The 24489-nt window shown below is 39.2% G+C and overlaps 1 protein-coding gene across 1 annotated transcript; it reads right to left on the minus strand.

Moving 5' to 3' along the window:
- Positions 1–1153: 1153 nt before the first annotated feature.
- On the minus strand, positions 1154–23053 carry spats2 (spermatogenesis associated serine rich 2). Its single transcript, XM_023275642.3, has 13 exons — positions 22906–23053; positions 20349–20637; positions 19247–19326; positions 17776–17884; positions 17265–17314; positions 16777–16999; positions 15207–15380; positions 14884–15019; positions 9718–9776; positions 7760–7869; positions 7469–7571; positions 6102–6247; positions 1154–6015 (listed from the first exon to the last, which is right to left on the minus strand). The coding sequence occupies exons 2-13, from the start codon at positions 20371–20373 to the stop codon at positions 5671–5673; spliced, it is 1560 nt and encodes a 519-aa protein (XP_023131410.2). The 5' UTR covers positions 20374–20637; positions 22906–23053; the 3' UTR covers positions 1154–5670.
- Positions 23054–24489: the final 1436 nt, after the last annotated feature.

A 24489-nucleotide genomic window follows, 5' to 3' on the forward strand; every position in this document is an offset into this window, starting at 1 on the left:
AGTCATGTGCTGCGCACAGCTAACGTACCACGTAACGTTTTCTGTGTGCAGCATTTACAATGTTGGGAAGGAGGAGGAGGCGGAAGAGGAGAGAATGGAGGTCTCCTGCTGTCCTGGTACCCCAGCGAGAGGTCGAGGGACAGACCGGCCTCCAGCCAGGAGACGCTGCAGCAGCCGCTCCACCAGCGAGCGCTCCGGGCCAGAGGCGCTCCCTACAGCTGGCTGGAAAACTGAGAAGGAACCTGACAGCTTACCTTCTCTGCCACATTTCCTGCCGAAAAGGAGGCCAGGTGTCCAGCCACCTCTGTCAGAATATGTGGACAGCCCTTCTCCATCAGACCTGTCCAAGTACTTGGACCAGGAGACCATCAAAATACTGTTTCTGATTCAACTCAGTAAAAACGATTTTCTTTTATTTTCAAATGCACTTTTTATGGTCTGACCATGGTTTTGTACATAAAATATGTGTGTTCATAAGTATCTGGCACACTTAAAAATTTGATTGCACTATTGTAAATCATTTGTTTTGATGTTGATGTTGTCTCTTTGCAAATTTTGCAGTTTTGTTTATTTTCGTTTTTTTTACAGGTTACAAAATTGACCATATCTCAAAAAGCAAATTATGTACAGACTCCAAATAAATTTCCTGTGGTTCCAAAGGATAATGTGCAACTTTTTTACATTTACAAATTTGAGGGATACAGCTATGCAATTTCTGTATTTTGAAATATATGTGAAAAAAACAAGAACGATTTTAATTTTTTTAAGGTTTATTGCAATTTTAAGCAATTTTTTGTAGTAGTTAAGACATAAGTCAACACAAAAAATTGGGATATCAGGGTTATTTTGATGTAAAGCAAATAAAAATACTCCAAAAATGGCACTACACCATGTAAAAATGTAAAAATATGTCCTGGTGGACTTGCACTATGGTGGGTCTTAAAGGGTTAAAAGGACCGGCAACATATGGAGAGTTAAAGGAAGACAATATGCTGATGAATGACTTCAACCCCTGAAGCTGGACATCTTGATATCCCAGGATCATTTACCTTGTGACATACGGAGCCATAAAACCTCATTGTTGACTTTTCAGCTCCTGATCTGCTTACATGCAGTGTTGATGGACGCCAAACAAAACCAAACATACACGGTCGGTATTGCAAACTGTTTATTTGTCATAAATGAAAAGTGTGCCATTCAGTGAAAGGGAGAAAGAGAGGGCTGGGCAGTCAGGGACGGTCGATGTCTTTGGTCCATACTCTGGTGGAGGGGGTGTCGATGAATCGGTGGGAGACAAGAAAAGGCACTTGAGTTTACAGTTGTCTCAGAAAAGTTTTGAAGGACACAAGATCTACTGGAAGAATGAATAAACTAGGTGTTTTAACCTCCATTATGCCTACTATGAATATCACATACAAAATGCCCCATGTGAGCACAAAATTATATAGCTACATATATGTATATACAGTAAGGAATCAGAAATAAAGTGTGACGGAAAGAAGAAGAGGAAAAAGTGAACTGTTCGATTCATCCCCTTTGGAATTCTTTACAGGCTGAGGAAAGAAAAAAAAAGGCAGCAATTTTAAACAGGACAAGATTATTTCTTTGGCGATAACCTAATATCCCTACAGTTTGGAATGTGAAACTAAAGAGGAAGTGGTTAAAGAGACGCAGACAGCATCACTGATGAGATAATTACTGTCTGAATCCAGCACGTCTAAAGAAAGGCTGAACAGTTGATCACCTTTAATCAGTTCATAGTGCAGCTCACCGTCAGTGTTTGAGGAAAGTTGTAGAACTTAGTACAACTTCAGTCTATAAAGATCTTTGTGACATTAAAACCAACCTGCCATCTGCAAGCACATACGAGGAAACAGTGAAATACACCAAGTTGCTGCCTTTTCAAGCTTTGCTTAGTTTGAGCTAGAATGACTAACAGTATCTCCCTACCAGCACCTCAGGTGTTCACTCATCAACACATTCAATCTTTAGTTCATGTAAAAAGTGTAAAAATGACAACTGACCCTCATATGGGGACCCTTGTTCTGCACTACTAACTGCCTCTGAGGCGTTTCACCAGGCAAACAAAGGAGATTTCAAGTTCCTGCTTGTGGTCGACCTCCTTAAAACAGCAAACGAACATTTTCACACTTTGGTTTTTTGTACACAGTATATACAGGAGATATTATGTGATAGTCAACGAGCTATAGAGGTGCTGGTAGAAGGATTTTGTTACATGAGGACAGGAAACAGCCGTTCCTTAGCCTCGTTAAGGACGGTGCCACAGAAAAGCTCAGGGAAGCAGCTGAGTTATCTTTTTAACAAACAAGGCTCATTGCTGCCTCCTGAGGCCAGAGAGCTGAAAACACAACGCAACTACTGTAGCAACACAACTACGGCTGTAATGAGTGTATTTCTCCTATCAGTCAAGGGGCAACAATGAGCCGGCTCCACAATCAAAAACACAATTTGACAAGCACAACAGAGGTGAGATTTACAAGGGGTGATCAAAAAGTTCTGGGACTGTTCATGGTCACAAGCGTGCGACCTGAGCGAGCTGCAACTGTCAGGAGACCAAATGAAACTACGTTATCAACAGCAGGGACCTATGTGACACAGTTCTGTCTGGTAAGTGTGGATTTGTAATTTCTCTATGGATTGGAAACTAGAGCAGAGAAGAAACCATCAAACTCTGAGTCAGTGGCATGATCCAGCCTTCAAGTTGAGGATCACCATGATGAGAGTTTGGTCAGCAGCTAATACCAAGAGAAGAAGTTTCACTAGTGGAAGAGCCACAGTCTCCAAAACTCACAAAGGCGTGTCAGATGAAGAGCATGGTCATCGTTTTATTCAACATTCCCACTAAGAATTAGTCCACTAGAGTCCGACTGCCAAGGCAAAGTTCTACTGTAACGTCCTGAGATGTCTGAAGGAGAACATTTAGTGGAAACAATCTGCAGTCTCCATTAATTAGACAGTTTTTTTTTCCCCACAACACAATAGTTGCTTCCCAGTTGCCCTTCTCACTAGATTTGTCTCCCTGTGCTTCCCTCATCTTCTTCAAATTGAAATTCAAGTAGAAGGGTCACAGTTCATTATATTCAGCTCCCACTGCCGATGATGCTTGACATGCTTACATAACGGAACAACTAGGAGAGTAACAAGCACTCAACCACCGCACAGGGAAACTTCAACGGAGATTGGGGGGGCGACAGTCCTGGAACTTTTTGATCACCTCTCCTCTGCTTTATCAAATGTGTTTTCAAATGATCTTTTAGCCCCAGCTGTGTTAAAAACCTGTCACTTCAGAGCATTTCTGTGGAACCATCTTAGATCATTGTCCTTATGGTGGAGGGAACTGCCCAGAGTGCTGCTTCCTGTTCCTAGTCTTAATGTTACACTAAGTGGCCGCTCAGCTTTATATTAACAAGGCAGCCAATCAGCAGATTTCCCGAAATGTGTCTTTTTAATTCAAACAAGCACATATTTACTAAAGACTGCAAACAAGTTTGCACTCTCTTCTCCACAATATTCACTAATTTAACTACTGGAGTAAAGTTTTTAAAATAATCTCAAATAAGAAAAAAAATATCTCCATATGATGAGAAAACTCACGAAGAATCAAAAATTGGTGGGAAAAAACCTTTTAAGTTCTTTTTTCCCCAAAAAAAACTGGAAGGAAGGAAGGAAGGAAGGAAGACAAAACATTATGAAGAAGATGCAGCAATAACGTAACAACCAGTTTTCCACCACAGCCTTGCAGCTCCGCATATGTACACAACTACAAGAAGATCAGAGCTGAGGAGCCACTAGGGGTCCCTGTCTCTTAATAAGAGCCCACAGCGACAGAACGGCTTGATCAGCAATGAGGTATTCACCAGCTTTTTGTTCACAAACTGAACACTAGGATGAAATTGAACCCCAACAACAGCCTCGCAGCAACTGCTTGGCAGAAGAAAGATCTGTGAAATCCATACAAGCCTCCAACGCATTCATCAGTTTGATCAGTTTTACTTCCACAAATGGATAAAGTGAGGGATATAAAAAGGAAAAGAGATCTTGCACCTTATTTTCTCGCATATTTATAAATCGCACTCTACAAGCACCGTCTGTTTAGAAAGCCGTCATGATGCAGACATCCATGTTTCTAGAAAGGCAAATGTGAAGTCTGTGACTAAAGGCAAGCACGACATTAATATGCCATCTGTGTGCATATAACAAAACACAAAGAAGAAACTGCACGTGTGGAAGAAGATGCAGCCGAGTAAATGTTCAGAACTATGAAACATGATGTGCACAACAAAGAGTTTCCTTTGTCGAGACTTTTAACATTATTCTACAAAAGGTAATGAGCCCTCTCTTAGTTATAAAATAATGGACAGCAAGCCGAGAACAACAGCACATGATAACCCTGTCAGCCAGTGTGTGGGTGATACATCACTGCCTTAGGCAATATTACAAAGGAATAGTTTGACATTTTGGAAAAAGCACTTATTCACTTTCTTGCAGAGTTAGATAAGAACATAGACACCACTCTCATGTCTTTGGTAAATATGAAGATTAAGCCAGCAGCTAGTTAGCTTAGCACTGAGGCTGGAAATGAGAAATAACTAACTTTTCTCTACTTCACATATAACCCTCCATGATTTTACACCTTGGGGATTAAGTACTTTGGTTTATGCACAAAAATAAACAAATAAAACAGAATGTGTTAATTAGTGAGATTTACAGATGCAGTTTGTGACATTAGGACAGGTAACAAAACTGTTTTTCCACATTTCCAGTCTTCGTGCTCGGCTAAGCTAACCAGCTGCCGGCTCTAGCTTCATATTTACAGACATGAGTCTGGTGTTAATCTACCAATTTAACTCTGAACAAAAAAGAAAAAATGAGAATATTTACAAATGTTAAACTACTCCTTTAAGAGAACAACATCCGTGTCCACAGAGATGCTCTCCAACTAATCTAAGTCCTAGTGTTGACAAGTTCCCTACTCTTTGTAGCAGCCATACGAAAAGCTCTGGATTACAGTTTGATATGTCTCATTTTCACCTTGCAAAGATTAACGACAGTCTGTAGTGTTGATTGCTTGTCTACTTCTCTGATGACAGAAATCCCTGTTAATGCTAGAACTACTTTTGTACGTTCACAATGCTTTCCACGGTGAAGGCATTGAAATGGTTCTGGGAGACAAGGAGAAAGAAAAAGATCTGATGTTCAAATCAGAGAGCTGACAAAGCCACAGCAAAAATAGAAAAGTACTAAGAGTTCAACTTCAATAGTGCACAGATTGTTGCAAGTAATCATGTCAGTCTCTGGCAGACTGTTTAACTGCAAAAACTAATAACAGAGACTGACAACAGCATCGCAATGAGATCTCTCAAAGGGGACCTAAAGATAGAAGCGGTTATCTTAACCAGGAGGGAGAAATGGAAAAGGAAGAGTGATTACAGAACAGTGGGAGCTTTTCAAGTTTGAAGGATGACTGAATTAACGTAGAGAGGCGGCGCCACAGCTCAACTGACGGAAATATGTAAACTTGTATTCTATTCTTCATTGAGAGGAGTTAGTGGAGGGGGGGGGCGTGTTGGGTTGGGGGGAGGGAACAGAGAGAGGAGGGGGAGTGCAAGGGTTAGTAGGTGGGTTTGATTGAGCAGGTGGTTTCCAATGTCAAGGGCAGTGCGTTCGAGGAACCCTTTGGGGCAGCCCATTGTGAGAGGGTCGGTCTTGGTTGTGAGAGGGTCGGTCTTGGTTATGAGAGGGTCGGTCTTGGTTGTGAGAGGGTCGGTCTTGGTTGTGAGAGGGTCGGTCTTGGTTGTGAGAGGACGTAGAGGAATGGGAGGGACCTCTGGAGCTGTTGGAGTGCTGTGATGAAGGACCAGAAGAGCCACTGTCACCCTGATAGCGATGGTTAGCTCGGCCAGCGTTCCGGTCATGGTAGGAACCGCCGTTATACCGCTGACCACCCGAGTGATACCCTTGTCCCTGGAAGGTGCGCCTGTTTCCTTGGAAAATCTGAGAGGAGACCTCAAAGTCAGTCGCTACATATTTGAGCTACGGGGCTGCTTCATGACCTCAGTGTTTGACAAACAAGTGCTGACCTGTTTGGTTGGTGGAGGGCGGGTTTCACTGGAGGGGCTCTGAATCTGGGTGGGAGGAGGGGTCTCCAGCAGGCTGGGGCTGGCGACAGAAGATGACGTGGAGCTACAGCGAGATCGATTTGAGTAGCCTGTACGTGGATGGTAAACTGTGAGAGAAACAACAGGGAAAGTCACCGACAGCACAACATGTAACCTCTCATGAAGCAGGACATTGGTTTGGTAAAATCCTTCTAGACTAAGTCTTGGCATCTTGGTAACTCCTCCAAGCAGCTATTTTAGGATAACAAACATGACCAAGTCTGTTCGAATAAATGGGGGGAAGGCAATAGCTGCAGTTTTAATGGTCATTGGGGCATATAAACTGCATGTGTAGAATCACCAGTCAAATCTGATAAAAATAATTTGAAAGTTTGGTATCTTCACCCCAGGGTTTAAATAAAGTTTTATGCAGCAACTCAAATGGCTGGATGTTTTTGGGGGATGGGGCGTGTGTCTTACTACAACCACCACCTTTGGCCATTCTGCCTTAGTGTTTTAATTTGGAATTCTTAAGTGGTGTGTCTCTTCCTTGTAATAAAAAAAAACAACTGAAAAAACTCCTTCTACTGATCTGTATTTAGCATTTCAAGTAGTAGTATTTTCTCCGTCTTTTCAGTACCTTTGACATCTGTGGCTGTCATCATACTATGGAAATCCACCAATGGCTCATTTAGAGCGCCATCCACCAGGACAGGCCAAATCAATATTCAGTTCAACAAACCTTTTGACATTTGAACCCACTGGCAAGCATTACACTGCCTAAAAACATAATGTTTCAAATTCTGTTCGCAAATCGGCTTTTCTCCTCTTCATCTGAGATTTATCAATAAGTTTAAGTGCCTGTGATCTCACCAGAGCTTGTTTATTGTGCTGCTACATTTTCAAACCATGAGAGCGGCACAGACGCTTAAATAGTGCTCCACTGATTGATCCCTGCACTCCTATAACATTCAGGTAAAGCTGTTTCCATTCCACACATCTGGCATCGGGTGAGTCAGATTACTGTACAAAGATTAAAGTTAAATTAAAGTCTTTGATATTTTAATGAGTAAAATGTGCAGAGACCCATTGGGTGATGTGTGTGCTAAATATACTGCAATTAAAGTTAATTCCTCTGTAGGTCATTTAACATGGCTCACATTTCAAGCACATTATGATTATTAGCTCATTAGTGGCCATTCCAGCTGTGACACTATAAACATCTGAGATCTGTGGTGTTGTATTCTGTCAGCGGTGGGGAAAAAGTGCTTGGTTCCAGTCAGCAGACAGGTAGGAAAAGGGTTTCTAGTTTTTACACAAACATCTTGAAGATAAACAGGATGCTGTACCTGATCCAAACCCCAAGATGCTCGTCTTCAGCGGTTCAAGATCAAAAGTAAACCTCACAGCTTTTCCAAGGTCCTCGTCATATTTACGTTCACTCACAAAGTGCTGCAACAAAAGAGAGATAACTAATTATAACCAGCAACAGCCTGTTTTTAGCCATTTAAATTTTTCCTTTTCCAACAACACAAATTAAATTTCAATTGGGCATTAAAGATTACCACCTATTTCATTAGTTTTGTCATGGACCACTGTGAGATCCAAACAGAGACTGTTAAAACCAGAGCGGCAGGTACCTTGATGTCTGCACGCAGTTCAGTCAGCTGCTCCTCCGACATGGATGCTGACCGATCCGTCAGCCGTCTGAGCTCCTCGGCTTTCTTCTGCCGGGCGTCCAAAATCACCACTGCAACACAGCAGTAAAAATATGAAAGTTTACAGATGTGAATCAAGCTCATCTGAACACTATTTCAGATTTTTTTTTTTTTTTTTTTTACCAATTATGTCAAATTAATTATGAACTGATTTACAATGTGGTTAAGTAAGTCTTTATGTGTTGCGTCTTCATCAAGTCTGACAGAAGATTAAATCCAGCCAGAAATTAAAGTCTACAGAGGAAAAACTTTGTCAGTCTAAAGTGTATGCTCTAAAATTCACTGTGAAACACATTTATTGTTAGCCGAATTGGAGTTTTGGCGGATAAAGACACTCTCTGGCAAAGTTAAGACAGTGTGATTGCTGCTATGATTCCTGTCTGCACACCAATCAACAATAAGCCAGAGTATTCTAACAAACACAGATCCTCCACTTGGCTCAGAGGACAATGAGCATTTCTGAAGTCCCACCAAAGACCCTTTTTCTTCCTTTTAATAATCAAAAATGATTAACAATAAATTTAAGAATCATGCAGTCATTACTCTAAACAACAAAAAAAGACTAAATATGCTTTCAGTAGTTCTCAAGACATAAAAACATTCCTTAAGTGTACTGAGGATTTTACAGAGGAATATTTATGCATGTATGTCCATATGAATGACTTTGTCTTACAAAAAATAAGTAATGGTGTTTTGATTGAGACGAGGCAAACTGAATTTCATTGCACTGACTTTTATGATTTCGGACACTTAGTGGAACAAAATAAAATTTGTGAATGTCACGGTGATACAAATATAAAGCGAATACAGTGGAATGATATGGGGAAAAATGTAATTGTAATTATTTTGACAGGTGTTTTGACATGAGATTTTAGTGGGAATGGTATGTTTTCCATTTCTCTTCTACTGAAACAAACATAAAAATAATGATGTGGTTGTTGCTGCTGTCTATGTCAACTAAGCAGGTTTCCAATCATCTTGAGAATTTGATAGAAAGGCCGGGACATCCCTGAAGGACCACAGTGCTTTATTAATTATGGCATGTTGTGACACATTTTACCTTTACCAAAAAACTGCACCTTCTGTGATTTGGATATTATACTTGGCCTTATAGCAAGTTCAATAATATTTAAAATAATAATTAGTAAAATGATTCTTAAGTTGCAGCCCCTGGAATACCCACCGGTTGTTAGTTCTACTCGTACCTACAGTCACACACCCAGGATGAACAAAGATCATCATTTTCTGGTTTTGGTCAAAACAATAATGATTTGCATAATACAAATACAAATTTCTGTGCGTTGTATCACTCCCCTTAGGAGAGCGAATGGTTGAAACATGAGTTTACACAAATGTAACAGAGGAAGGAGATGAGTGGAAGGTAAATTTTAGGAGACCTGTCTTTTGTATTGATGAAGAAGTACTAGAGTTTCTTTGCTTTCCTCTCAATTCACCACACACCTTGCACAAAGACAGCATTGAGTCTCCCTTGTCACCTGACACTATTCACTTTTTCCAGGCCTGGAACACACAACAGTGTGCACTGAGGGGACAGAATAAGAGAGAATGGCCTACCTGTACAAATATGCAGTCCTGCTCCGTCATGTTACACACTAACAACACACACACATACACTACCAACACACACACACACAGGAATGCTCTAGGTTTATCAGGACCCCAAGGGCACCATTGCAGTTTTGAGGAAACTGGGACTTGCTGTTCCACAACAATCTTTTTTACTACCTCCGGAAGTGATTTAGGTCAGATTCTCCAGGCCCTTGAGTCAGGTGATCATATTATGGGAAGAATACTAGCAGCTCCCAGGTGGTATGTGACAAGCAGAGCTCGGTCTACTTGCTGAGAAATACGGTACTTACTGGCCTCAGCTTTCACTTTGTCCATCTCTGCCAGTAGAGTCACTTCTCTGTCCATTAAACTAGAAAAACGGAGAGGAGAAAAAAATATTGTAGCATTGATCAAAAGAGAATGCTACACAACAAAGTCAGCGGAGGAAAATGCAAAACAGCAAGTGCAATACAATTAGTACAATATTTAAACAACGCTACACATGTCATAAAGCAGAAGTCTCATTTTGACGTGATAAACCAATACCAGAGTCTGTCATTGTTACTAGAAACAGTTTAATGTATTAGTAGGTACGACGCCAAAAAAGGCGGGGAAAAAAATTCAATCACTTCTGTAAAAATTATTCTATATAAAAGATAAGTAGCTTTCGTAAGTGGTGGGTGAAATCCAGTCTACATTGTAAAAAATGTCTGTACATTTTACGTGAAAAACTGTCAAACCATGATGGTAAAAATTTGTAAACTCTAAAACAGTTTGATGAAGTTTCAAAAGAAGTGAAAGAATCACTATAAATAGGTTATTCAAGAGAAAAGTGTGTTTTTTACATTTTTTTCTCATGAAAAAATACATTTCCCTACTTCTGCTCAGTTTTTAATGGAAAAATGCCGTAATATGTATAACAATACTGTAATTTTTGCATTTAATTCTCGACTAGAACACAGTTTTTCCCAGTTAAATGTACATATTGTTGTACTGGTAATGAAAACATGCTTTAATATTTACAATAAGCAACATGGCAATTTCTGCATTTATTACATGTAAAAATACAGTTTGTCACCGGTCAAACTGATGTACTTTTCTGTTAATAACAGACGTGCTTCAATTTTTATGACAATTTTAACTGCAATTTTTTACTAAAAATACCGTAATTTCCCGACTATTGAGCACACCTGAATATAAGCCCACCTATTAAATTTAAAAAGAAAAAAGTTTTGTACATATAAACTGTACCTGTCTATAAGCCGCAGGTGTCCACGTTGTAACATGAAATATTTACAAAGAAAGATTTTTTTAACTTTTAATAAATGCTTTCTTCCAAACAGTGCCTGTAACATGGCAGTAAAACGCAGAATCCAGCGTCTCACCATCGATTCATTGATGCCAAGCTAACGTGCAGCAACTCTATTTCCTTCTTCGACAGGCAGATCGATTGCCGTTAACTTAAAAGCTGTATCTTCTGCATTTCTTTGTGTGTTTTCCATGATGAGGGTGTGTGCATGAAGCACAAAATGACCGATCTGAAGAATTTAGTGTGAGTGCGTTTGATTTAATTCGAACAGTTTCATTTTTCTGATGTGACGAGGCTAAATGTACTGACAGCATGAAGCTCACCCATGAAAATCTATACATTAGCCACATCATTGTATAAGCTGCATGGTTCAAAGCGTGAGAAAAAAGCAGCGGCTTATAGTCTGGAAAGCATGGTACATATATTTAATGTTAAATACACTAACTGTTGTGCTGATGACGGAAAAATGCTGTCAAATTTATAATAAGTTATACAAACTTTATTTTACATAGCATTTTCATGTAAATTTTCAAATTTTTAAAGGTCAAAACTTTTTTTACAGTAAAATATGGAATGAAGCACGAATTTTCACCCTAAAATCAACAATATCAATACATTTCTTCACCGTAAATGTGGAAAATGTTTTCCTGTAATTTTACAGCAGCTTTCTGGCAACCACAGCTGCCAGAATTTTACCGTTAAAACTATTTTTTTTACAGTGTACGTAAAGACAATCTGCAGAGGTTTTGACCACCAGTAGCGCTAAAGCAAAATGTTTTAAACAGGAAAGATAGGATGCAATATATACAAGCACAAACTCTATTCTGCTTTTCACAAATTTATATTGACAATGAGCAAACAAGCACAGCATGTTTATTAACCTTTCTAACACAGCACTTTAAAATGTGCATAAAAATGTACGCCACGTGAACATCACTAGTGTGTGAAATACCCGTCGGAACAGAAAAATTAGGCCGCCTGAGTCAGACAGTAGCTTAAAAAAAGAAACTGACAATCAGTCGCCAGATGACCCATCATGCAAAGGTGAGAAAAGTCTGCAGGGTTTGAATTTCTCCTTCAAAATCGAGAAATACTCGTTTATTTTTCTGACTGTTGGCTGTAAGTGAAATAATGCCAGATTTTATTTTGTGTCTTCTTCATGGACACGTCTTGTTTAAACTATAGCATGCTTGTAAGATAAGAAATTAGTGGTTTGCCTACAGAGTGTGGAAGCTGAGCACTACACACACACTGCAGACTGATAGACATTGACAATAATTCTCAGATGTACGTCGCTTCGGATAAAAGCGTCTGCTAAATGAAATTGTAGAATTGTAATTGGGGTGCACCCATGACAGGCTTTCTGTAATTTAATACCATCTTTGGCTGAGGATTACTCAGATACACAAAGCCAGTATGGATGTTGTCAATTTCTCTTCATGGAAAATAGAGTTTTGGTTTTGTATCTCAATTTATCTACAATAACTCTGGAATTTAACAAACAAATTCTTTTGCTAACCATTCTAAATGCTAAAATGTCCTTTTTTCCAGTCAGTTTGTTAAGTGGGCTTCCATTTACTCAACGGTCAGAATTAGCCAGAAGACGCACTAATCTAAATAAGGTAACATTAAATAAGGTAACACATGCTCCTTGCTTATACTGTAAGTGTATCGATCAGGCTCCCTGTTGTGTGAAGTCACTCACCCCCAAGGCCCACTCTGAGCCAAGAAAAACCCTTGTAGCCTTCTACAACAATGGTAGTCTTAGCGACAGACCAGCAGCAGGAGCATCATGGGAGTTGTAGGTGTTGAACACTGACAAACCAATCTGTCTTTTATCTTTGTTGAACTGAGAAAGCAATGAAACTTTTATAAGCCAGTGGGGAGCTAAGTGTGGAGCTAAATGGATATCCTGACCATCAACTACAGCATCACGTTTCAGCTTTTCACAAACTACAGAGAGAGAGAAAATAAATGTAAAGAACATATTCTCAGAGTTAAGCTATGTCTAAAAAGCTTAAGTTTTGGAGTTTATACAGATGCCCCTTTTCAGTCTGAATTTAATCTAATCTACAATCTTCCACAATCAATTAGCCCGTGAGCTACTAATTTACTGCTAGCAGCATTAGCAACACCAAATTGTCATATTAACGATCAATAAAGTCATCTCATCCTGCTGATTCATGAATGCCTAAACTGATGCTAAGAGAAGCTGAACTTGGATTTTCTCCGATATATTCTAGCAGCATGTATGAGGTCTGTAAGCTACTCAGTGAAGAAGGTAGAGTGGACAAACTCATTCCACTGCACTTTATTGAAAGCATCAACAAAAGTTCCAACATAATGCAGTGTGATGAAATGAGCATTTCAACTATTGAGTAATCTGTCAGTTATTTTCTTGATTAATCAATTCATTGTTTGGTCTATAAAATGTCAGAATATAAACTGACAATCACTGCTTCCTCGAGCCCAAGAAGATTCCCTCAAATGTGTTGTTTTGCCCACAACCCAAAGATATTCAGGTTACTCTCATAGGGAAGGAAAGGAGCCAGAAAATACGCAGTTTTAAGAAGCTGACCTCAGAGAATTATGACTTTTACTAGATAAATAAATTATACAGATCTAACACAAATCTAATTGAGGACAACTTATTCATTAATTGTTGCAATTACTTTCACAACTATGTGAGATTAAAGGATAAAACAATTTCTGAAAACAGAAATATTCATCAAATCTTCTGAGTATTAAAGACAAACTACCAAACGCTGCACATAAATGTTTAATGCCTCACCATTTCAAAGTGTGGCAAATCATTTTACAGTGTATTTAGTTTCCAGTCTATAACATCCACCTTGTTACACCAGAAGCTCCGTAACAACAACAGGAGGTTCAACATATTCAAGAGTCCGTTTCCTATTATAAAATGCTGTGTCATTAAAAGGACAAAGGTGAGAAAAATGCCATGTGTTCACTAACCCTGTAAAAATGCAGCAACACCTGCACTGCTTTAGTAAACATCCAACAAAAATAACCCGTATAAGCAATGAAGTTCCTGGAACTTTGGAACCAATGAAACTTAACTAGAAACTTAAGCCATTTTTGTGAATTCCTGTTTGATTTATGTCAGCATCAGAAGAACAGTGATGGTTCTTCAAAGCTTAAAACTAGCTTTCACCAACAAGGACGCAACATAGTCTAAATGGTCTCTCTGTATATATTGTGGTGTGACTCATATACAGAGCATGAATGAAAAGGAGCCATATACAAATGTGACCGTCAACTAATGGTTATTTCTGTCTGGAAACTGAAACTAGCCTTCAGTTGAGACAAATGTCTTTGCGAACCTAACAGGAACATTGTGAATTTCCAGATCTTACAATGTGTAGCATCAGTGTCGACCTTTGGCTCATTGTTGTGTTTTGATCTAAAATTTAACATTTGCTTACATGCATCCCAAGCAGCATAAATCCAGCTTTAGAGTGTAAACTGTTTCTGTCCTTCACTCTCTGATGCTCTCAACCACTGACATACTTGTGCCATTTCTATTTTTACTCTCATACTTTTAAAAAAATTAGTTGTTAGGACCCGAGACCTTCAACATTTGGTTCAACATTTGCAGGTCATTTTGAGTTTGGGCTCAAAAATTCAAACTCGGGAAGTCCTCTGGCAGTACAGCACGGTCTAACTTTGTTTCTTTTTTTAATAATTATTAAAAAAAAAAATAAAAAAATACAACAGCAATGATTTTTGTTTGTCTCACACTAGGAGCACACTAGGAGCAGGGATCTCTTCTATGCTCCAATTACTGTATGGGAGCTAAGTTTAGCATTTTAGGGTATGGATTTAGGCAGATTTAGCTCATACATTCCTCAGGAGGTTTTTGGTGCCTTGGGAAAATTCTTGTGGCAGCAACAACCTGCAGGGTGTTTTGTTACACCTCATCTTTCAACATGCTCAAGTACTTTGTCACATCAAGATTCAGCTACAGCTATGACTACAGGCAGGTTTTAAAACGGATTTAAATTTTTTAAAGAGTTATGTATCGCTCTAGTCTCAAAGAATGAAGATCCTACACACTGCTCTTGCTCAGCATTTCAATGTGTTGATTATGAAAGATATGACAGATAAACTGTGATTCCTTCTTGAGACTGAAAGCAAATTTGCATACCAGCTCTGGAGCTCAGCAAACGTCTGCTTCATCCTCTTGATTGAGGAGTCCATCTCATCCTTGACTACCATTCTGTAGCGGGTCAGTGAGGCGGTGCATCTTTGCAGGTCCTTCACAGAGCGGTCAATGTTGGGAGCTGAGGTGGAGACATTAAAGGTGACTTAAGCAAGTGTTTAACGCCTAACATCTGACCCAAGTTTAAGAAACAAAATCAGTCAAGAAGTGCAATGACACATTTTGTGTCAGGTTAAGCCCTTCTGTATTCTTGCTGTGAAGTACATACAGGACAAAATAACAAGAGATAGGAGGTATAGGTGTCTCACCCATCTTCTTCACTGATCCTTGCTCATCAGTGGTGGGTGCTAACAAGGAGGTGGGGGGATGTGAATTTGAGCCTGGTCTGTGTCGGGACTTGTTGCCTCTCGGACCCTGGTGATTCCTCCTTCCCTGCTGGGGGGCAGGACTTGGAGCGCTACCTTGACTTTCTGCTTCTGCACCTGTGAGAAGCAGAAAAAAACTGCTCTTTTACAACAAATAAAACAAGTCATTTTTAAGATAACTACCCCTACAAGAGAACGATCCGAAATATGAATGAGTAGGAATAGTCGACACAACTGGTCATTAGTGAAGTATTTGAATAGGTAAGTTTCCCTTTTTCTAAGTCTCAAAGATTCATAGAGTGAAACACAGCTCTGGTAGCACTTTTCATTATATATAAGAATCTGTTTTGGCATTTATCAGAGGTTTGGGCAGCTGTGGCTCAAGAGGCCTGTCCACCAATAGCAGGGTTGGTGGTTTGGTCTTTGTCCTCTCCACGTGCTGAAGTATCTTTGAAATTAAAGTTGGTCTCAATGGCAGATGAGCACCCTGCATGGAAGCTTCGCCGCAATTTGGTGTGTGAATGAGAAAAACTGTAAAATGCTTCGAGTATCATTGAAGTAGAAAAGTGCTACATGAGTGCAGACAATTTACCATTTTATCAGGGTACAACACTTTTAAACTGAATCTGCTATGGTCCAAAATCTATGATAGTTAACGAAAGAACTTGTTTTGATGTATTATATTGTAAAATCTGGCATATAGTGAAAGATTACACAACAACAACATCATCATGCTCGTATTTTTACTATAACCTGAAAAGTTTGATCGAGTATATACACTTCTGCTATGACTGCACAAACATTTGTGAATCGCTTGCTTTCTCTTCACGGTTGCCACCCGAGGCCACACATTCTGTTCCCTTCTGTGAGCAAGTTTCATTTACATGTTGCACAACACTAAAATAACAAAGATTTTCACACTGTATTATTGTCTTGTGTACGGTGAGCTTCCCGTAGTTAAAGTCAAAATCAACATTTATCCAGGAACAGATTTACTTTGAAGGGTAAATAAGTGGCGGCTGTATGAACAGACCTTTACATATCCACTCTTTTTGCATTTCAGCAGGTTATTCTCTCCCTTGCACGTCAACCTAAAGACAGAAGGTTGGACTTTTACATATAAACGAACATGTGTGAAGTCCAAGCCAAATGAGTTCACATAATGCCCATCGGTGTAAGTAAATCTTTCTGTATGTCGCAGTATAGCGGAGTTTTAAATCAGGTGTCTGTGGTGACATTCCTGTGTAGCTGAACTGGTAACGTCAACCAGTGATGACTGGTTTGACAGAGCTGAAGAGGAGAGCAACCACAGTGCTAAAGGCAAAGTAGGCTAAAGCTTTGGCTACATATCTGTTAGAGACAACAGCGAAACAACAGGAAGCATCAACAGTGTTTGTGCAACAACTCCGATTGTGGGAGGAGGGACACAGAAATTCCACATTGCAGGTTTAAACTTCCTCAAACCTTCATGCTTCCTCCATTTGCTTAATCATCACATTTTAGCTTCATTTACCGGTGGTTTCAGATGTAGCAGGTTCAGAGTCCAGCTCAGCTGCATCCAGGGAGGCAGAGTCCAACTGTTCACTCAGCGAATCAAGTGATTCTCCATCCATTACTGATCCGTTGGCATGAAAGCCGTTCATCTCATCTTTGCTCTCCTCGGGCGATGTGGCTTCAGGTGGAGAGGGCTCAGCAGAGGCCTCTGGCTGAGGCTTGGGCTTCTTTTTCTTCTTGGGCTAGACACGGAGATATCAATATCAAACTATTGTTCAAATCCTCTTTGTTCATTATCTCTAACCTAATCAGTGCAGTGACATGGTTCGTTTCAATGCATGCTGGGACAGGCAAGTTTTGATTTATACCTGAGGTCATATTATATTTTGGCTGCATTTACTAATAGTTAATAGGGCACTTTAAACAACAAGAAGTTCAACAATTAGCTTCAAATGAGAACTCAACTCAACAAAATGACAACTAAGATGCAGGCTTTGTGGTTCTCACCTTCTTTTTTCCTGTGACATTCCACTCCTTCAGGATCTCAACTGCACTGCCTAAGGTGTAAACCAAAGAATGATGACGAAAGTACTCAGTGACACATGAAGGATCTTAAACCTTGTAACAACAACTCAATATCTGAAAGCCCTGGGGTGTTGTTTGTTAGCTGAATAAGGAACAAAGCAGTCTGACGTACAGGGACAACCCTCATGTTCTATAATTAAACTTGTGAAAATGAAAGCACGCAAATAACGCTCGACTTTTGAATACAAAGCATGGGATGCATGACGACAAAGCTGCTCTCAAGGTGATGAACAAAAAAAAAGGTAGTGCTGGAAATGTAAGCAGAATTCTAGTGCCGGGAAGGAAATTAGAAGCGTAACGAAAATACCATAACATCAAATATAAGTTGTGTTAAAGCTTTCTCTTTATAAGGTGTAAATGCAATACTTTGAGGGGAACATCGTATAATCACGGTAACTTCCCGAGCTGAGTTTAAACACCAACATCCTCATACCTTCTAAGAAAGCCTGCACGGCCTTGTCAACGCAGTTCTCAAAATGCTGTAACACCAGCACAATCTCATTGTTGCTTTTGTTGGGGACCACTGCCCTGACAGCGCTGATCTGTCAAGGGAAAGAAAGCAAAAGTAACACACATGGTGATTCAATATTTACTGTAAATCTGCAGGTACAGTGGTTAAACATTAAATTAACAGTCAGCTTAAGCACACAGTGATGTGTTTATTCTTATTGCTGCACTACTAATGTGAAATTACACAAAGCTTTTTAAATGCAGTTTTCTTTTTTGCAAAAAAACACATAAACATAAAACAGTAACTTTGAAGCCAATCATTTAAATCCAATTTTTAACAATAAATTGCAACATTTTTACCTTTTAATTATAATTTTCAGGCAGTTCTCAGTAACTTTTAAAAATATTTTAAAAGGAACAAAATATTTTCTTACAAGCCATGTTTGCAGTGAAGCTTGATTTTTTTTTTTTTTTTTTTTTTAAATTAAGTTAAAAGAATGTGAACTAGGCTTGATTCCATGAACAGCTTTGGATGCAGTAAACTAGGCTGGGCAATGTCGTCAGAAGGTAATAGTACTTGCTACGTTCCACATGGCTGCAATTAACAGGAGCAGAAGCCAGAATCAGTAAGCTCTTTGACAACCACTAAAAACCTCAAAGATAAAGAAGAACGAAAATTTACTTTAGCTATCTATGAGAAAATAATGAAGTAAAGTCTCCAGGAAATGTTTTCAATCAGGGAAGCTGAAATTATTCTATTTTTATAAAAAGGTGTTTCCACCTACCATTCTACATCCCGTTTTTTATTTATTTTTTTAAAAATTCGATAAATACCTCAAGCTGAACTTTTTGCAAAATCGGGTAAGTTTATCGGCAGTAATGGCTAACAAATATTTCACCTGTTCCTTTAAAGGAACCCCACAAATATTCTAATTCTACAACATAAAGCCAAACAATCTGCTGGAAAACATTACCACACTGTGGCACAACTACGTGCTGCCCTAATTTTCTTAAGTAGTTCCATTATAGATGCACAGCTTTGAAGAGTCTGAGGCTCGCTGTCATGACATTATATAATGATAAATCTCAAGTAAAGCCATCTTTCAAGCGATTTAAAGATGCCTAATTTGTTGAGCTCTTGACTCTCTCAATAACTGTCACAGACACTGATAAATCAAGGCTTGCTCTAAACATTTTTCCTTCAGGAAAACTCCAACCGTTGCTCATGCTCTGACAACTTGCCCTCTCATGTTCACTGTTGCCAAAAAGCATCTCTCCAGAAAACTGCTGTGCAGAGCTTGCAATTAATGAAAGTGAATGCCAAAGCTTAGCAATGTCTAACTTTGGGAAGTGGGTTGGAAGCCAATCACAAATTTTGTGATTTTATGTTTCAAATTCAGCCCTTCACCACAAAACCTGCAGCAGCTTTCATATGCAGCAGAAAAACATCTTACCTTCTCCTTCATCCTCTCGGCTGTTCCTCCCTGGGACATGACCATTTTTGAGCGAGTATCAAACACCACCCCAGACGTATCTGGAAAAATAAAGCGAAAACTAAACTCCACCCTTTTCTGTTCATGCCTCGTGGCATATTTGCAAACCACTGTAGAACATCATTTGCAAAACAAGACAACAATCAGACATCTTCACCAAGATTTCCTCTGTTCTGGTCTCAGTTCATGAACCCTAATCAAACGATAACGGCAGATCTATGCCTGCGAATCTGACACGTGGGTGACAAATTCATCTACATGAGCAAATCAAAGGAAACTATCCACCTAGTTGATCATTTCAAAATGGATTTGTTTCCTGGATACATACACACAATGTGAAAAGGAAGATGCCGGCAGCACGACAGTACTGTGGAGGTGGAAGGACTTGTTATTTAAGCATTTAAGCACAACCACTTCAGCTACCAGCCCGAGCAGCAAGCACTTACAACCTCATCACATGTGTGCCTGAACTGTCTGGAATCTGAATCTGATTTAAATGACTAATAGCCAATGATGGCCTCCAAAAAGACATTCTTGCAAGAGGAACAACTTCAGGGTTTCTCTTATCAGGGGCAGAATAAAAGTGGTCCTTTCAAAAACAGCTAAGTCAAGGTTAAGGAAAATCATTTCCTAGAAATATCGGACGACATTTATCTTTACAGTGATAAACAAAAGACTACAGCTGTGTATGACAAGTCAGAGTAAAGTCCAAAGTTAATCTATAGCCATTTAAAGACCAGGCAGGAACAAAACTGCTGAGACCTTGAAAAAGTTGCTTTTCTCATGCATGAAAGTAGGTTAATGTCACCGTAAATATTCGAGGTTCACTTTCACTGTTACACCATGTTTGTAATATTAGGACAACGCCATTAGATTCCAGCTGAACTAAATTATGAACACATTTTTTAAAAATTAAATAATTTACAACTATGACCTACCTATAACTTCAAGCTTCTTCAACTACAGGCTGTATTTGCAGACTAAATTTATATTATATATATACTATTACCTATAGATGCATAGTTGGCAAATTTATTTTAAGGTTAAATAAACAAGTACATACCCCTTTGGCTGTTTTTCTTTGCCATTGTTGTTGCACAGAAGTATCTGCTCTGTTGTATACTTCCTTTGCTGTACACTGCAATATTATTCTTCCAGTATACTTAGGCTGATGTTCAAATAAAGGCTCCAAGCCTAGTAGCTTTCAGTTTGAGTTTTTCTTGCTGAGAAAATGCCAACAAGGCTCACAACTGGCAGGAGTGTTGGAAGAATGAGGTTCAGATCCAGGACTTCACCATTTAGGCAAAGATTCGGGTTTTCCCCTTTTTTCCGCTCACCAAGTTGATCCAAATCTGGGGGGGGGAGAAGTAAAAACAAAATGTCAGCTATGTTGCACGAACAAGATATCAAAAATGGGTTTTGTATGTAAAGGACAGAGAAAAAAGACATTAAAAAGGTAACTGTAGTCATGTGTGCAAAATGAAATGCACAAACACTAAACCTCCATTTCTGTAAGATCTGAAAAAAAAAACAAATGCATGTGAAATGAAACCCATTTCCTCTGGCAATAAAATATGAATGAAAAACAGATTTCAATAAATTATCGTCTGTCTGGTGGAGCATTCTCAAAAAAATCTGCACTCAATATTGTCCTTGGCAGAAACACTGCATTTAGTTTGGAGGAAAAAGTTAGCAGGACTGCAGAGTAACACATCTTTGAAGGGTATTTCCTTTTTGTCAGTCCTCTGCAGGAGTGGCGGGTGACAATGACAAGAAGGCAACGCAGAATTTTCACACTGTCTTTACAGTCTGGGCCCTTTGAGGGGGTTGATGACTGGAAACATTCGAAAAATTGATTGACTGTTTAATGCATAATCAAAAACTACCTCAAATATTTAGAATGTTTCTGCAGCTGAACTTAAAACTGACAGCACAAATGGTCATTTGATTGCATCAGCATTGCCTTGGAAATATAAACTTCTGACCTTTGGACAGTGATTTGCTGCAATGTGCTTTTAATTTTACACCATTCACTGTGCCATGCTGTAAATGAAACAACAAACTGGATACAGAGGAAGCCTGACATCACAGCAATTAAATATAAAATATACTAAAATGTTACGGCAGCATTTTGTGTTCACATGTTCTAAGAATTTTGTCATTTTCTTGGCACTATCATGAAGTCCGATAATCAATACTGTACTTACACTATTGGGACTGGTGTCATATCTGAGTTTTTGTTTAATTTTGTCTCTACTAGCCTTAAAAATGTTTACCCGGACTTTCAGCTATCTGGACTCCGTTTTAGTGGTCAGCTGTTTGCCCCATTTAGGTTTTGTTTTCTGTAAAGGGAAACTTAAAAGGCTGTACAAATCCACACCTTCTTGATTAGGGCTTGGCGCACCACAGTCGTGGTTACGGCACACCTGTACAGACGTCAAACCTACATTAGCACAATCAACAAGTGACACTGCAGCTTCCACTCATGCAAACACTAGGATGCATAATGTTTATCAAGAGGGATGGTGCTTGAATCTTCAAGAGAGCCAGGTGCACTTGTGCTGAAAACGCTCAAGTGGCGACCAAAAAGTTTGTCTAAATTGAGTGATTTTACAACTTGAAGACACCTGCAAGAGAAAACATTCACTGGCTTTAGTCACAAAACAACCCACATACAGTCAGTCTCATCAAGTCATCAGGTTCAATGGAGAGCAAGTTTCAGGGTAATTGGAAATATTTCTCAGAATCACTACGAAATAATTCTATCTACTGTTAGAGAAGCCAATTCTGTCCAGGTCCACAGTCAATCAATCAGACTAGAAAACTGCGTATCCTTAATTAAAAGAGGAACTCTTAAGTGTAACTAGCTAATCAGACTGAAACCCCTGTCTTGTCTTACTGCAGCTTAGCTAGCATCTTGCATTAAATTGGATTCAGGAATTTGGCCTGCTGTAGAAGCCAAATTAGCCTCCATATTTTACTGTGAGGCAGCTGTAGAAATCTGTCCAAACCCAGACAAAAACGGGATTTTTAGTGAACGCAGCTTCACCACCATCAAACATCCAACTTCGTGTTAATGTTAGCTAAATAACCCAGTCAGCTGAGCACTGTGCATTTAGCTTATTATGAAATACAATGATTTTAAACGTTAGCGTCTCTAGTATTTTCCCATTTTTTAAACTTCTACCTAAACGTAACTTGCACAATAGAGTCTCAGGTTCAGACCTTCATTAGTGAGCAGCTCATTTCACGTATTTGGCTCAAGTCCGGAGGTTACGTTACCGTTAGCGTGCTAACATTACCTCACGTTATATGATTAGCTCTGCGAGGCTAAGCTTTACTGAGCGTTTACCAATGGTGGTAAAATCCCAAAGCAACAATAGCATTGACCAAACGCATCGCAAAGCATAAACGTCTTCTTTGTGGACGGACCTTTGAATGCAGCTTTAGCGAACGTTAGCGCGCAGCTAGCACACCGCTCATTTTCCAGTGCTGTGCAGCTAGCATCCCTTAGCTGCTCAAACTTTGACGTTAAACAGCAAAGCCGCTGTTAAAACATGTGTGATGTGTTCTGACATGAAGTCAGCTGTGGTTGTAGCGCAACAAAATTAAATACGTACTTGATGTTGGCAGCAAACTGCACAGTAGCTTCTGGAAACGGGTTACCGCAGCTTCTACCGCCAGCCGTCTTTAATGCCAAGTAGTCTGCTGTGGGCAATATTTTCCTTCACCAGACTCCTGCAGGGTTGCCAGGTTGGAATCAACGAACCCCCGTTTTAATACGCTTCAATCAAACTGCAAAACTTTCGAACGTTAAAAACCAAACAATTTCATTTACAGCAGTGCAGCACAAACGTTACAGCTTCAGGACACCCTCTTCTCATTTTAATATAGTGAATATTGGTGAAATGTGACACTTTTAAGAAGCATCCCCCCAATCTTTGACTTTTGGTGAGTTTTACTCCGCCAAGGAGGAGGCGGGTCCTCGGATGAGTTACGTGACGATCAGAGTTGGTTTGTCTGTCCGTTAGCAACATTATTCAAAAACGGATAAACGAATTTAGATGAAATTTTCAGGGACGGTCAGAAATTATACAAGGACCAATTGATTAGATTTTAAAAGAGATTAGCCTGGATCCACTTTTTTTGTAAAGATTTCTGCATCATTGATAACAATATGGTGTCACTGTAACCATGACAACAAGTAAACACTATGTCAGCTGCCTGTTGACAATCCTGCTACAAATCGTTCTTACCGGGACTTATCCTTAAGAAATGATACGAGGAATGAGCAGCCTTGGCAGAGTACTGCGCTCTGAGTGCTTATCTAGTTGGATCACCTGAACTTTTATCAAAACTGAACCATGTGAGATGTTTATTTGAAAAGCAATCACCATTAAATGCTGGTTATATGATCATTTATGTCAAATCTTTATCACAAAACTAACCAGTAACTATCCAATAAATGTGGTGGAGTAAACAGTTGAATATTTCTCTCTGAAATGTGGTGGAGTGGGAAATTGAGGATCAAATGGAAATACTCAAGGAAAGTACATGTATCTCAAAACTGCACTTAAGTACAGTGCATGAGTAATGTGTTTTGTTGCTCCCACAATTTTAAAGATTTATTGCTTTTATATAAAAAAAAAGTCAGCAACACAGTATTAGGTTTTTGCCTTTACATTACTTCATCACTGACTTCTAATGTGGGGCCTTGCTGAGCATGTTCAGATAATTGGATTGTTCTGCAGGTGCCTTTTAATATTTTTTTGCTGTTGTTATGCAAATATCTAATATGTCTCAACATACTTCTGCCTCCTCTCTCAGCATACTGTATTTACTATGCAAAGCTGTTGTTCTGACAAATTTGAATTCATGCTGCAAGGTCCCTGCAGCACACACTCATTACTACAAGTATAAAAAACTAACAAACAGATCAATATATATTTTTAGAATGTGTATGTTTCAAATCCTGTTTTACTTTTTATTCATATTATTACATTAGCAAACATTTTCAAATAGCACACCTTGTGGTTAAAAAATACATTAGTTACTTGCTGGCATCTCACAAGTTTATACATGCAGTTTTATATAACAAGCAATCAGTTGCAACAATGAAATGAAAACAGTGACCAAGATCCAAGATGGTTAGTTCTTTGGTGGAAAAGTGCTATTAATCCCAATATTCCCCACACTACTGTTCA

This window comes from Amphiprion ocellaris, chromosome 8 (genome assembly GCF_022539595.1).
Source record: "Amphiprion ocellaris isolate individual 3 ecotype Okinawa chromosome 8, ASM2253959v1, whole genome shotgun sequence".
Taxonomy (NCBI): domain Eukaryota; kingdom Metazoa; phylum Chordata; class Actinopteri; family Pomacentridae; genus Amphiprion; species Amphiprion ocellaris.